Source organism: Charadrius vociferus, unplaced genomic scaffold, assembly GCF_000708025.1.
Source record: "Charadrius vociferus isolate BGI_N301 unplaced genomic scaffold, ASM70802v2 scaffold129, whole genome shotgun sequence".
Lineage (NCBI taxonomy): Eukaryota > Metazoa > Chordata > Aves > Charadriiformes > Charadriidae > Charadrius > Charadrius vociferus.
In genome coordinates, this window is record NW_009661374.1 from 1,780,918 (window position 1) to 1,796,554 (window position 15,637).

A 15,637-nucleotide genomic window follows, 5' to 3' on the forward strand; every position below is an offset into this window, starting at 1 on the left:
GAAAATAAAATTAAAAAAAGTTTTACCTGTATAACTTGGTCTCCTCTCTCATAGCCACTGGTGTACTCTGTATTTTTTAACCAATCATCCACATCAATTTCTGGCATACCAGACAATAAAAGCTCCTTCAGAAGAAGCATACAGATTGTGATTAGTCCTCCTGACTAATCATTAATTTCATGTGTTTATGCTATTTTAAAAAGTAATGCTTCAAGAAGTATAAAAATTACAGCACTTTTTCTGTTTAGTTGCAACCTTATGGAACCTATGACTAAATTTTAATACAATAAAATTCTGGGATTCGGGTACCTTCACATGATCTGTTTAAATTTAAGCACACAGTATGAAGAGGTGGAAATTATTGCCAAAGAATCTAAGAGAAAAAAGCTCTGAGTTTTGACATGACTTAAGACAAAACTTGAGATGTCCTGGTTACAGAAAATCAAACCACCACAAAAAAAAAAAACCCTAAACTTATCGGAATTTGATTTTGTGGCTCAGAAAAAGTAAAGACAATAGACAGCACCTCCTTACTTTTAAAGACCTGCTGTACTCCTGAAAGAAAATATGAAAGGGCTTAAAGACCACAACATGCTGACCCCGTTTTGATATTTAAGGCGTTTATCACTGGCACATGAAGGAATATGATCATTCTAAGTAAACAGGATAAGCAGGAATACACATATTGAGATCTTCACTGACAGGTGTCCAGGAATCAGAATCATATTGAGAGATATAAAATGTTTAGTTTGTGGGTAGCTAGCTTTACTTCTACGTCATTACACTACTGACGAAGTACGCTGAACAAAATATTTTTTAAAAGTATATATATTTCTGCTTACCAGTTCATATTCATCAAAAAGCTGGATCAAAGATGGTGGAATGAACATATGGAAGCCTTGTAGAAAGGCATTTATCTGAGGCTGAATGGCTCTTGTCATTCTAAGCTCTGTGACAAGCTGGACATACTCAGCCTGCAATATAAAAAATGACATGAAGATATACAACAGCAAAAATATGTAGTGGGCATGAAAACTCGCCCACACACGCAAATGCAGTCTTTACAGATATCATCTATTGTAAGATGTTAAGAGTCCCTATGCACTTTTCACACACGGAAGCAACCCAAATTAATTCAGAAGGCACCTGAGAGTTCACAGCCCGTTCTGCTCTTCCCCTCTCCTTCCTTCCAAAGACAATTCCCAAACAGAACAGTTTAAATCGTAATACAAATCAGTCAAAAAACAGGGACTTGGACTAAGATAAAGGAAGTGAATAAAACCTAGTTTGTCATGTCTGCATCTAACACAACCACCATTGTGATTGTGTACGGACATAAACAAGGCAATGCTTGTAACGAAAAATAGTCTATTAAGCAAACTGGCATAACCCAGGAAAAAGGGTAACCTTATGAAGGAATATCTGTGAACCAAAAAGCTTTCTGGCTCCCCTCCCTATGTCTGGAAGTCTAACAGAATGTACTACTCCCTTGCAAGCTTTGTTTTCTTAATAACAATTTCAAATTTTTTTTTATCAAAGTCTTGAAAATCTCCTCAATTTTTAAAAAGGAAAAAATCCAGAAAAGCATTTATGCTTTAAACATGTGAACAGACAGTATCATGCTTTTGCATGCTTTAGAGACTTGGGGGCTCCATCCCCTTTAAAAGATGCCAGTTAGAAAAGGAATTCACCAGAACTTTGCTTTTGTTGAAAACACAAAAGCCTAGGAGGCGGTTAATGGAGGAAGATTTTTAGAATGAGACAGACAGAAGTGCCTACATTAAAGCTGTATAAACATGTCTCATCTACCCTAACAAAACTGTGCAAGTCTAATAAAGCTTCTTTACTCAAGAAAAGAGATTTCTACTTGAGAACAAAATTTATTCCCAGATTATTTAAGGTACTCAGTTTCAAAGTAATGCTTTGGCTTCTTAATTATATTTTTTAATAATGAAATCATGAAACATACCTCCCAATTAAACCACCTGAACTATCACCTTCCTTCAAGACAATAATCTTAGAAAAACACTACCTTGATTTTTAATTTTAGAAAACATTAACCTAAACTGTACGGTTCTGAACCTGCACAAAAGCAACCAAGCATTTTTTCTTTCCTCCCTTTCAGAAAACAGAAGAATATTTTTCAAAGACAGCTCTTTACATTCACAGAAGTATAGAAGTGTTGTCATTTGCTTTGCAATTGGTAGGTATTTTTGAACGCATTACCACCATTTTATTAGTGTGAGAAGACACTCAATTTGTGAAGTGCTCTGACGAAGAGGAACATTACCTAATCATATCTTCAACTGCAGAGCTGTTCCCAAAAACCTAGTTTCAATCTACTAATCTCCCTAGGTTGCTTCTACTGTCGGTGGAACTGAAGACACCTCACTTCTCTAAGGAATTAGAGGGGTAGCCAAAGGAGATTAACTGCACTAGACAAAAGTCAGTCGCAGTGAAGACATCGTATGAGCTCTGGGAAGAAATCAGAAACTTTAGCAAAATCAGGATTAGAAGTAGTGTTAACACTCATCTTCTACGATCAGAAGTACTTGTTTTACATCTCTTAAGTTGCTGTTACATAAATTAGGCTTTTCAAAAAACAAGGTTGTAGGAAGAAAAATTCACAATCTTATTTTAAAAAATTCATTAGAAAAAATATGACAAACTTATTTTCTGCATTACAAAAATATTTACATTAAAATATTTTCATTCCAAGAGAAAAGAGTTGCTGTGCTTTAGGTGCAACAAGAAATGTTTTACACAGCCTGGAACAGCCGAGCATCCTGACTATCAGCACTGGCACATGCTGGAAGACCTGTACCACAGAATTTACATAATATATGCCAGTAAAAAAACTGGTCAATTTGTTTTTCCCTCTGTTCACTACATTTACATTTTATTCCCTCTCAGAAGCCTTAGGAACACATTACAAAACAGAAATATCTACATAATTTCAGATCTACATATGCATTCCTACATAGTGCATAAAAGATACAATCCAGCCTTCTTTAAAGAGGGGAAATTTGATTGAAAATAGATGGGCATCACAAATACGATGACAAAGTCCAGGCTGGGTGAGGGGTTGTTCTCTATTTTCCTTTGAGGTAAATCAAGCAGAGATCATGCTTCCCTGATTTCACAACCCCATATACTGTGAGACGGGGATCAATGTTCATTATGATGTTCAGATTCAGAGAGCAGCTCCATTCCAAAGCTGTTTGAAAAAATCCGTAATTTTTTTTACTGCCTAATAGCACAGCCAGCTCACAGACCAACAAGTCCTGGGAGGACAGAGTATGCCACAGGATTTTGGAGATTTGCACCATTTCTTAAAATAGCATATGGTCAAACTTTGTGTAGGTCTAATTTTATTTTTTCCTAAAAGGTAGGTAGAAAGCTGCAAAAATATACACAGCAAAGAACAAAGAGAAATGCATAGCACAGACACTGGAGAAAGCCTGACTTTTCCCTTTGAAGACTCGCCATTACCATGACAAAAGGCAGTTGAACCACTACGATAAGGGATATTTCAGTTGGAGCTACATGGATGCTTCAATTGTAAGACTGGAACATTTGCGTGGTATAGTCCCACAACTACTCACCTATTACACAGCTGATGTGAAAAACAGAAAATTCTCTTGTACAAAGAAAACAGCTTTTTGCAAACAGCTATTACTACCACTCCTCAATGGGGCATTTACTCTCTCTTATTTTGGTTTTCAGTTAGAGGGAGATGGATTGTTTGGGTGATTTCAGGGGCTGGGCGATGGACTGTTTTCAGCATGGGGGTCTTTTTTCTGCATTTGTTGGCTTAGTTGGGTTTCTTTTAAGGAAGATTCACTCATAATTTCAGTTTTTAAAAATGCTATCCTTTAAACAGGTAATCTGCTAGTGTGCCTACACAGCAAATTCCTTTAGAAGCTGAATTTTCTTCTCCCAGAGGTATAGCAAATACAATGAGTTTTAAACAGCAATCTTTTATTCCTCAGGTAAAGGCAGAAAAAAAGATATCTCTTGCAGGAAAAAAAGATGTTTTATAAAGCAAGGTAGAGACTTTCCTGCTTAACCTGTTAGAACTGCTAAGCTAAAGCATGCTGCAAAACCACAGCACACTAAAAGAGATTGGGAAAAATGCCCAAATGCCACTAAAACACAGATCTACAATTTTCAACAACTTGGCTCACCACTGTCAAAATCAGTGAACAAGAGAGAGTGCCATCTTACAGATGTTTGTTGACTTCACATTTTGCAGCTTCAAATTCAAAAATCAACTAATATTAACCGTTTCAAAGCGACCACAAGTCATCTGTTTCTTACCACCTTTCAAAAAAAAAAAAAGCTACACAAACTCCTGTCCCCTCCTGCCACAGGTGAGGAAGGCTGACAAGTTAGAATAGATGCGTCTGTTCCACACATGTTCAACCACCTTTTTTAGCCTGTGTCCCAAGTCAGAAGTTAACAGAGCAATGTAAACTATTAATGACTGAGGGTATGCTCATGTGGCCAAAATTCCAGTTTCATGCTAACTGATGACAGCTTTTCAATAGTTGCTACAAAACCACAATTACATCAAGCACAACTATTTTATATATTGAGAAGCTAAGACTGCCCAGAAACAAGAACCAACATCCTTGCTTTCTCTGATAGGTAATGAAGAAATTAATCATCCACTGCTTTCACAATTAGACTTGTTTTACCTTCTGTATTCTTTCATGAATGACTATATTGCAGGAAAACAGTGCAGAATCAGGCTAATAATACATATTCCAGTTATTGGAATGACACTCTGCCTTAGTGAAAATGAGGATTAAGCATAAAAGAATCCAGTGCCTGTTGCTCCATCACAAACTAAAATTTTGTTAGAACAAATGCTGACACCAAGTGGCCATTTACAAATACAGCAGTTGTCTACACGACTGGTAGCGCTGAATGAATACTATATACACAAAGCAAGATTAGGCTAGCTCAACAGGAAAGAAAATCAAAACACAAAGCAGACATAAGGATCAAAAGAGTCAATGATACAAAAAATTGCAGGTCTACCCATGGCACTCCTGCAGTTACTCCAAACTATCTAGTGGGTAACTGCAGAATTCAATTAGACTGATGTCCATCTTAATTTTTAGATGATTTTCAAAATCTGGCTGCGCTTTTCCGTATTTGTTTTTGAACTAACACTGCAGAGAACCTAGGGACTTTCCAAGCTGTTACTATTAAAGTAAATTAAAAAGGTAGATTATTTTCATACACACTGAGTGACGTGCAAATGGCTGAAAAAGCTTCCTGCAGTATTTTACTCTGTCAGTTATCCATATGTTACTGTGGCCATAGACTGGCCCAGCAGGCAGCACACTTTGCAACATTACCTACAATTTTACTTTTAGCAATTGCTACTGTTTTACCTTCCCAGTATATTTACACCCATGGCTTAACCTTAGGAATATTTGTAACTTTTAAAATAAACCATTCATTTAAAGTTGATCCTATCTTCCTTCCAAAAGTTCTGTCAGAAAGAAGAATCTCAAACCTGAACACTTACAGAGATTTTGAATAGTACTATTTCTATAACATGCTAAGCCAGAAAAAGGGGGAAAAGAGTGTTGGCAACTTTTTTATTTTGTGTATTTCCTTCAAAACGGGTATATACCATTTACACTTCCAGTTACTCAGAAAGTAAGTCCAATTACTTTTCTTACACTATCAACTTTTGAATGAACCTGCATACTCACCTTGTTTTCCTGTGTAACAAGTATACTTGCACCCCCTGGCTTCAACGGTACTTCTTCCATTGCCCCAAACACATCAGTCTCAACAGAGAAGGTCAGCTCTAAACCCAGATCGCTGATATCATTATCTAAAATCCACTGCAAGTTCTTTGCATACTCTGGATCAATAGATGCTACATCCTGATAATTTACAGGTATACCTAGAAAAAAACAAAGATACAAAAAGCCCCTAAATAAAAAGGATAAAGCAAAAAGGGTTCCAACTTAATATATGGTAGAAGATTGCCCTCTAGAGAGAAACCAGAATAATGCAGTAATAGGAAAATGGGATTCACCATTACTAACTACTGCAGAACCATACTTGCTACATTTTAAAAATATAAAAGAATCAAGTTTCCTCCGTATGTTTTTCTTCCCAGTGCAGCAAATAGCATATCACTTGATCAACAACACTTTGCACAATTTCAGCGCATTAATGGATTTCAGTAAAAGCATCTAACCATACAGAACACACAATGTTAAATGAGTTTCCTAAAAAAATTTTTACGTTTTCTACATAAGTTTTAGAAACCCAAATATCACATTTCTCTATACAAAAATACCTTTTCCCTCAGAAAAGGATTTATAACTGGACAAAAAATATGAAGACAACCTTTCTGTACTTAGAAAATTTTTTCACTCTTCAGTTTGTTTCTTTTTAATCATGTTTGCTATGTTGAAAAAGTTATCAGGAGGTACTCTCTTTGCTTCACCATCTTCTGTGCATTGTGAAATGTCACAAGGGTGCCCATTAGTAAAGGTCTTAGCACGCTTTGGACTGCAGAAGCAGCACCCCACAGAGTAATACAAAATTCAAAGGTTAGCTACCGGTGCAAACCTGTAAGTGCAAAAACTGTTGTAGTATTTCCCTGGAAGAGCTGATTAGTGCTGAAATGGTGCATACACAAGCTGTGAGACATTGTTTTTCTAATAAAATCAGGTAACATTCCAGTTTAAGAGAGGAAGAGAATATTTACTAATGAATTTTCACTGTCATCTCTCAAAAAAAACCACAACTCAATCTACCAGCTGTCTAGTAGTTTCTAGAGGACTTTCACTTTTGCCAACTAGTCAGCATATGCGCATTTCACATATGAAATGTGGAAATAATGATGTCTCTGAGGGATACAAGCAAAACATGTGGGAAAAGAAGCAGATTGAAAAGTAGGAATCGGAGACTCCTTTAGAGAAGAAACTAATCTGGAGTATTATGATGAGACTACACTCACAGTCAGCATGTTGTGAAACCAAACCGCTAAACTCACACATTTGCTTGACAGATATTTTGCTAATCAACAGACTCGAGCCAGGCATTTAGAAAGAAACTGTGTCGGATTTATCAGGACAAAATTTGAATCCCATGAAACACTATGTATCTTTCTCTTGCTATACCCTTAAGGCACCTGTAGTTTGGAAAGGAAGAGAAATCTCTCTTAGCATAATTGTGATAAACAGGTATTTCTGTGCAACACAACTTCAAAAAGATACCACAGGTAAGCGCTGTAAGTATGCAAGGATTTAAGGCCTCCATCTCAATATGCACTGACCCAGAAATTAATTTTCATTTTTTGTCTACGCGATTTCAAGAAGTATTTTCTATTATACTGTGAGAGAGCGGACTTAAGTCTAACAGCAGATAGCACAGCTAGGTATTTATCTGCTATGTGGCTTTGCATGTTGGAGGTGGAAGTTTCCTTTTCCAAATAGAAAAATAATTGGCTCCTTAGAAAAAATACAAAGTAATTGGACAACAGCACTAGTGACACTATCTTCTTCTCCCTTGTTTAAGCAGAAGGCGGACAGATAGGCAGTTTGAGAAAAACAAACCTAAAAGGCCTTATTAATTTCTGACTATATTTCTGCCTCGGTTCTACATCTGTAATAGAGCACATCCCTCATAAACATGAGGCACTATGGAATAAAGTTTGAATTAACAGCACAAAAAGAAATCATGCAAGCTACATATCCAATGTTATAAAGCATATTAGTTGTGTGTTAGCTGGGTCATCACTTAAGCTGGTGATCTTTCCTTGCCTACCAGATATTGTTGCAGAAAGATCTCAGTTCATCATAGTGAAAAAAGGTGATGCACCCACCTAAGTCTCAAAAAAGTAGCCATATTTGTTCCTACAGGTTTCAGCTTCTAATTAAGGCGCTTCCATGTCATGTCTGTTGACTAAAGAAAAGAGTTCCTTTGAAAGAGGTTCACACTGTTCCCCAGATACAGGAGATCCTACCACACAACTGGTGGATTCAGTGCCATCAACAGGAAAGACTATGGAAAACAAGGATCTCAGTGCAAGGTGAGAAACCAAAGGAATGGAAATAATCTCAGGCTTCAAAGATTTCACACTCCATTACTTAAGGCCTGACAAGTAGCTGAAGGGAATCCCTATGTCTGTAACCTGGTAACTTTTATTTGGCATGAGCAACAGTTAGCATAACCCATAGCTGAACCTGAAACAAAAATAAAACAAAAACCCCTCAAGAGCATCTGCTGCTGTGCAACTGGGGTTCCTGAAGCAAGAAGAGAAGAGATGCACAAAGCTGAGGGAAAAGGCCTTGGGAAGGTTTAAATAAACCACTGTGATTGAGACAGAAAAAGCAACTACTTTGGGAAGTGGAGGTGTAGTTTTTCCAGTTCTCTGTGTCTGTTAAGTAACAAGAATTGATAAAAACCTGTGCACCTTTGGAACTTAAAGAAGTTGAATGTGCACAAACCTCTAGAGTTTTCCAGGATATCTGTTCAACAGAATGACAAGACCTTGCTATGATGGACTGGTGAGATCTTATTAACAGAGACTACTTACTGATGTTTGGTTTGCAACAGTTATTCTAGCAAAATGAAAGAAGAAGAAAAAAAGAAATAAAAGAGCAAATAATAGATCATCTTGTCAATTCAGAAACCAACAAATCCAGTATATAACCATGATTCAAACTAGAAATGAAGCCAAATTCAGTAGCAGCCACTTCCAAAGGAGATGACAAGAGCAACACTTGACTATTCTCAAAGTGTCACTGAACAGCAGAAAAATAGGTTTTTCTCATTTGTGAATACATCACAAAGATCAGTCTGTGAGCATCATTCTTCTGCTCACACAGAGGAAATCTCTTGATTTGAGATGCAAACCCCTAAGTTAGTGCCAAATTATGCCACACAAAGATGTGTCTACTTTGGAATCACTTTCCTATGTGAAGATCAATGACTAGGGAGCTCAGTGAGGCCCTCCATTGCCTCTTGCCCAGTACACACTCACTCCCCTGCAGTAGAAAGCAGTACTGAGAAAGAGAAGTAAAATACAGCCCTTTGTCAAGATGATCTTGACAAAGATGCCTGAGCCTGCACCATTAACAAACTGCAACAGTGTTCCCTGAACACTTTCAGGGACAAGAAACAGTAGATCTGAAGTTAAGAGTTGATCTGTCCTGGACTCAGCAAACATCACAGGCAGGCTGTAGGTAGACAGAATGATTACAGAAAAACAGAATGAAATGCAAACAATCCCTCAAAAACCTTGCTAGGTCTTAAAGTAAGGAGCAGTTCTTGAAGGAAAGTAAAACTTTCGACATCCAGCTATCTTATACTTCCAAAGAAAATTAAAGAACAGTGCTCAAACACAAAAGAAATTTTGAATGCAGCGGCAAATGAATTTATGTACTTACAGGAATAACAAGAATGCAAAGTGAATTTACCCTTCCATCACATCTTCACACAAGAGGAAAAGTTTTTCATGACAATGCAAAAGAGGGGCATCATGTTCAACAATCAAAAGGCACAATGGTTCTCAAAGAAGAGCAGAGAAGAGCCCTAGACCACAGATACCACCACCTAACAGCAGTCCTTCTCTATTAAAAAGAAAAGTTACGTTTTTATAAAACACTACACTAAGCATATGAATTAACTTTCCTTGGGAAGGAGCCTGCATTGGTTCTGAAACACTGTTTCAGGAAATAAGTAGTATTTGTTGGAGTGGGTAGACAGGGAGGTTCGCAACAGTATAGATTCCCCTTTTTAAAATATTACATGACTGAAGGACTCCAGGCACAATAAAGAATGCCTGATAGATTCTTTTGCCAGAGTTCATGAACATTATCAGCTTTGTAAGGTAGTCCTAAGTTAACTAGGGACCGATTATTTTCATTTCTCAAGAATGACATTACATGGCAGGACAGATGAACTTCACAACTGTGACGCAAAGAACTGCATACACCACAACAACTGGCTGCGCTAGTCTGCCTTTCAGGCATTCCTAGTCAGCAACACTAAAGACCACTAAATTATATAATTATGCTTTAGACAGATTAATGATGCCTGCCTTGTTTTTAATTTAAGATTCATATTCAAATATAAATTGAAAGATTAACTATTTTATTAAAAGTTGCTAACTATAAAATTCCCACATAGTTTTGCTAATGTATTTCTGTATTTTGCAACTATAACTGTCCCTAAGAGAGGTTCAGACTGGAATAGCAATTACTGCCACATTACGTTGTGACTCTGATGTACATAAAAAATTAGCAAGACCTTCATTTCCATGAGTTTTTCACTTTTAACACACACACATGCAAAAGTAAAAAGGGGAAAGGTTTACTGCTTAGATAACTGTTATGACTAACAAACAGAGTTTTAATAAAACCATACCAAGAATATGTTTGTAGAATGACCTCGTGAAGTAAATGTTGACTAATTGCCTGTGATTCAGAGCTAGCCCCAGGATCTGGCCTGCAAAACGGAAGTAGTTCAAATGATCTGGATTTACAGAAGAGTTGCTGTTGGGCTGGAAAGTTGTTCCTATAAAATAAAAAGATTCTTATGTTTCATGACTTAAAAAAAAAAAGTAAATTAAGTTTATATTTACCAAATAGACTAAGCATCCGAAACCACTAAACGAGCTTTATTTTGGTGTTCTGGTTTTGGGTTTTTTTGTTTACACCAAAAAGATGTCAGAAAGACATGTATTAGAACATAACGACATCCTATTATTACAGTGATACTGCTTAGCCACTCTCCAAGGTACCACTCTGAAATAATTATCATCAACTTGAGGGTAATGATGACATGCTAAATTTGGTCCTCCCTCTTACTATATCGCTATATGCACTTTTTGCTCGCTCTAATGGGCCACACGTCTATCAACTTGTGAACACGCTCAAAGGAAGGATCAGAACGCATCCACTTCCTTTCATGTGGCTCCAGCCAGATGCAGACAGGAGACAGTCCAGTCCTGTTCTCTTTGAAAAAGACCACCTCAAACAGACATCCTTGAACTTTTCCTTTTAACTTTCAGGAACTAATCTATGCCTCTACTGTTGACTGAATTCCTTGCCACTTCCTGAGACTTCATAAGGTAGAAAGCAAAATGTTTATCAGTGATGATTATGTAACATCTTTTATTGATAAAGATTTGCTCTATGTGAAGCAGCCAAAAGACAGAAAGGCAAATACAAGGTGGACTTGTGGAGATCAACATCTGGTTATATCACAAAAATTCACTGATTGAATTTGTGGATTTCTAAAAGAAAATAAAGGAATACTTCCACAGGTCCCTTGCACACACAGAAGAAAAGAAAACACTTTCTCTACTGCTCTCAAAATGTTATGTCCTTCTTCTACCAGGAAGAAATACCAGGGACTCATTAAAACCAACAATTCACTCTCCTCTTACAAAAGAGAGAACAAAATCAAGGAAACATCAAATTATGAAAAGTATTTAATCTGTAGTTTTAAAAATGTACAATGAATAGATCACTTCTCTATATATATGACATCAATTCTGTCAGTGTTGCTTTTAAAAAGTAACAATCTTATATTCTGAAACCAATTAAGTGACTTGTTTCTTGGATTATAAAAATGCTTTTATAAAAGATGACACCCTAAAATTAGGTTAAAAAAAAAAACAGAGACATACCATCAGCTGACTGGGTAAATAAGGCATAATCCGGGTTAACTATTTCACTGGATAAGATATCAAACCACTCACGTACCACACCCTGTCCCTGCATGTCAAAAGAACAAAATATGTCAGTACCTACAACTTTCACCACACAAACAGTTATGCTGGATAACCACATGTTTCTTAATAAAGTATAAAAGTTATTTTAAATGAGGATTTAGTTCAAAACAATTCTCTTGTGAAAGAGAATAATTATTTCCCTATATAAATACCATAAAGGAAAACCATGCAATTTTACCCACCATGCCTTCTTCTCCATGAAATCTGACAGCAATCCCCTGCTTTAGTTTTGCACAATTTGCTTTAGACACAACTTCACAGCTACTCCTAAAAATAGAATCTAAACACAAAGCACCAATTATTTTTTTTATCTTAATTCATTGTATTTCAATGTATTTCAAAGATATGCTACTTCTATTTATGAACACGATACCTCTGTGAACCAGAAGGATGTCATTTTCATTGACAGGCCGGTGCACCATGTCCGAATCTGGCTGCCCAGCATGCAGATGTTCATAGAACCATTCACAGCGATCTTTAAATGGCTATGAAACAAGGGGTAAACCATATTATATAGATGCATTCAACTGAGTAATTCCTCTCTCATAAGCATGACTGGAAAATTGTTATGCATGCTTCTCAATTCATTTTTGAGATGCTCAGAGAGTTACTCAGTGGTGCCACCTCAAGACGCTATAAAGTATTTCGGGAAGAGGAAAGGACTAGGCATGCTCTTCAGTGCTTGCTGAAAGCTGGGATGCCGAAAGACTAGACCATCAGTTATCCAGAAACAGCTATCGGTTCACACCACACAGGAGAAAAGTAGCACAAAACTTCTTCCAAGGGTGCAGGGGGAAGGAATCTAGATAAGACGTCAGTCATTGGCTTCTGTAACACTACTGTTTATCAGTCACAGCTCAGCACACCAGCACAAATGATATAAACAAGCTATATTTGTAGTAAAGTTCATGGCAATAAAAAAACAGCCCAAAGAAAGAAACCTTCCAAAGCAATTCCTATGTGAGAAGGTCCTAGCTTGTTTGACCGAGTGTTTAGATCAATATTTTGCAGTACTTCTGAGGAAGGTATGACACAAGTATGGCCTCTCTCATCTATCACAATTCATGGCATGTACTTTTAGCTGATCTAACAGGGTATCAGTTCTCAGGGTCTCTTTGTTATTCATAGGCAATGAATTCCAGAAATTTACATTTCAACCAAAGAGTAAGTAAACAATACATCTACACCATGTCTTAAAAACGCAACTGGATTACTAAAAGACACATACCTCTAAAAACGAAGGCACAGTACTGTTCACAACTAAAGAAATAAAGCTCTTGGAATAGACCTTCCAGAATTATTTAGGAGGGGAGGAGGTTCTGGTTGGTTAGAGGAATTTTACCTTTGTTTTTAGCAAATTCTGTCATTGACCAAAATATTGTAATGTAAGGAACCTTTCAAATAGAGAACAAAGCAAAAGTATACCAGTGTGTGCTAAACGAAGGAGTTCCAAATAGCCCATTATTGCCCAAAGATCATCTTCATTTGTAATAGAACAAATACACAGTTCTGTCTCTGAGCTACATGTAGACAATCACAATCTTTTAAAGGTAAGTGATGAAAACATGGCAGATGTTTAACACTACGGTTATATAAAGCAGCAGACTTCCATACGGGGGTTTGCTCACTGATTTTTCCACTTAACTACACTAGTCTTCCCTAGAGTACCTCTTCAGTCTTGAATTCATGTCCTGCATTGAACTGACAAGTGAGTTTAGGTTATGCAAGACATCAGGATTTTACTCAAAAAAAAAAAAAAAAAAAAAAGAAATGGTAGATAACAGAGTAAAGGGTTAGAAGACAACATGATGTTTCACTGAAGGAGCTGCCACTAATTAACTATAGCCAAATCAACCAACAGTGGTGTATTTATCCTCTAGCTTGTCTCAAAGTATAAGTCAACTAAGGAAAAAGCACAGCATTTTAAATATCAATCTATCAGATGTGCATGAATAGATTTAATAATAGACAGCTCTGTTTAACTGAAAGTTGGACTTGTAAGACATTTCACATTGGTTATCTCAAATGAACTTAAACATGGATTTTAAAGAGTCAGCACAGAAACCTGGCTGCCATGTCTGTTTAATCTGATCTTTCAACATCCCAGACTGAGAAGGCACTGGAAGCCGCAGTTAGTTCCTCCATCCTCCCCAAATGGACTTTTTTTTAAATATTATTATTTTTAAACAAAACACCCTCTTTATAGTCATAGAAGTTGTAACTAAGCATCTCCTGACATTTACCTGAGCTTTGATGATGTGCATAAACCTGGACATTAGTTCAGGACACTCAAGAAGAAAATGAAAGTGATCAAAGATGATTTTGGGATTTCTGAAAGAAAAATAGGTTAGAAGCCTGTTAGTCATATATCTAATAATAACACTTCATGATACACAAAGTCTACATAAAGAGACAATGCAATTACTCATACAGAAAAGTTCCAACAGACTCTTCTATTTCATAGTGTTTTCCTAACTCTTATTTCCAAATGACTTATACTACCTCATCCTTTGAGCAAGGAGGATTACAAGGAGCTCTCCAGACAGAAGCAAGGTTATAAAGTGGGCTATCCGAGAGAAACTCTGGAGACAGCCAAGCGTGCCAAGATGGTTTAGACTCCTTTAAGAAGGCATTAAGTATAACATGTTTAAGGAAGAATGAAAGTTTTCATCTGCCTCAAAAGGGAAGGCTTTATTTGGAACAAAGATGAGGAAAGAATCCATTAAGGAAATTATTCTGCTGCCCTGTGAAAAAGATTTTGTTCATGAAGTCTCACAGAATCTTACAAAAGGATCGGTTACATATTCAGAAGAGTTCATTTAAGCCTGAGCTCTGAATCATTAATATACACTCCCTTGCATTTGGCAGGACCATTAAAGTGCATATGGTATACACCACAGCAATAACCTAAAAATACAACTCAGTAACAAGAAAAATATGAGTTTGAAATATTTAGGGAAAAGAAAAAAAAAGAAATTAGAAATTCCATATTTCTTGAAGCTTACCGGTTAACAAAACACTTAAGGACATCATCATGTTTACAGACAAATTCTATAAAACGAGGCGATGTCATCCTGTTCAAAGAAGACGCTTTTGGTTAATGAAGTTGAAAAGAATTTGAATTACATTAATTGTTGCGTATTTTTAATAAAATACTATGCAAATAGAAACTGATGTTGTTTAACTAGTGAATCATGAAACTTAATACGCAACAGCATTAAGATTTCATAATAAACTAATAGAAAAGGCAAAAATGCCAATAATCAAGGTCAAGCAACCTGCCCACTATTACTAGCTGTATAAACAAAATAAGCTCAAACTAATGGATATACACATTTTTCTACTGAATCCTTCCAGCTTTCAATACAACAATGGAAGCACATATATGGAAGGACTGATATTATATGCACAATATACATGATATGCACGTTATTCTATATTCTTGTCCATTGCATAAAACTCCCACCACTCACCTTGTAAATTGTGGTATATGAGGAAAAGAGCCAGGAAGCAATAACATTACAAACTTAGCAAACTTAATAACGGGGGGGGCAAGGTGGTATATAATGGCTTCGTGAAATAATAAAACTACTTGCCAGGCAAGCATCTCATACACTAGTATAGAATTTTATTTTTTCTCCTATATATATCTGGAGAACAAGGGAAGGATTAACATAAGTGCAAATCTTACTCCATTTATTTACAACTATGTTCTGCATTTTTTAAAAAGAGAATTTCTTAACTGGATCCTTTATCCTCAGCAAAAGCTAATGAATATTTGCAAACAAAGATAAAACCCTCTCATCAAGTGCCTTGAAAGGTTGTGAAAAATAGCAGAACTTCCCATTCCCTACA

General features: G+C 36.5%; 1 protein-coding gene across 1 annotated transcript in view; it reads right to left on the reverse strand.

The window, feature by feature from the left end:
• The window catches only part of HACE1 (HECT domain and ankyrin repeat containing E3 ubiquitin protein ligase 1), a 52,618-nt gene that overhangs the window by 6,772 nt on the left and 30,209 nt on the right, over positions 1 to 15,637 (reverse strand). The window contains exons 13-21 of the mRNA XM_009893841.1: positions 14,788 to 14,856; positions 14,026 to 14,113; positions 12,156 to 12,267; positions 11,965 to 12,062; positions 11,678 to 11,765; positions 10,411 to 10,560; positions 5,733 to 5,929; positions 843 to 974; positions 27 to 125 (exon numbers count right to left, since the gene is read on the reverse strand). Of these exons, the coding sequence (XP_009892143.1) occupies positions 27 to 125; positions 843 to 974; positions 5,733 to 5,929; positions 10,411 to 10,560; positions 11,678 to 11,765; positions 11,965 to 12,062; positions 12,156 to 12,267; positions 14,026 to 14,113; positions 14,788 to 14,856 (1,033 nt within the window). The remainder of the gene's footprint in view (positions 1 to 26; positions 126 to 842; positions 975 to 5,732; positions 5,930 to 10,410; positions 10,561 to 11,677; positions 11,766 to 11,964; positions 12,063 to 12,155; positions 12,268 to 14,025; positions 14,114 to 14,787; positions 14,857 to 15,637) is intronic.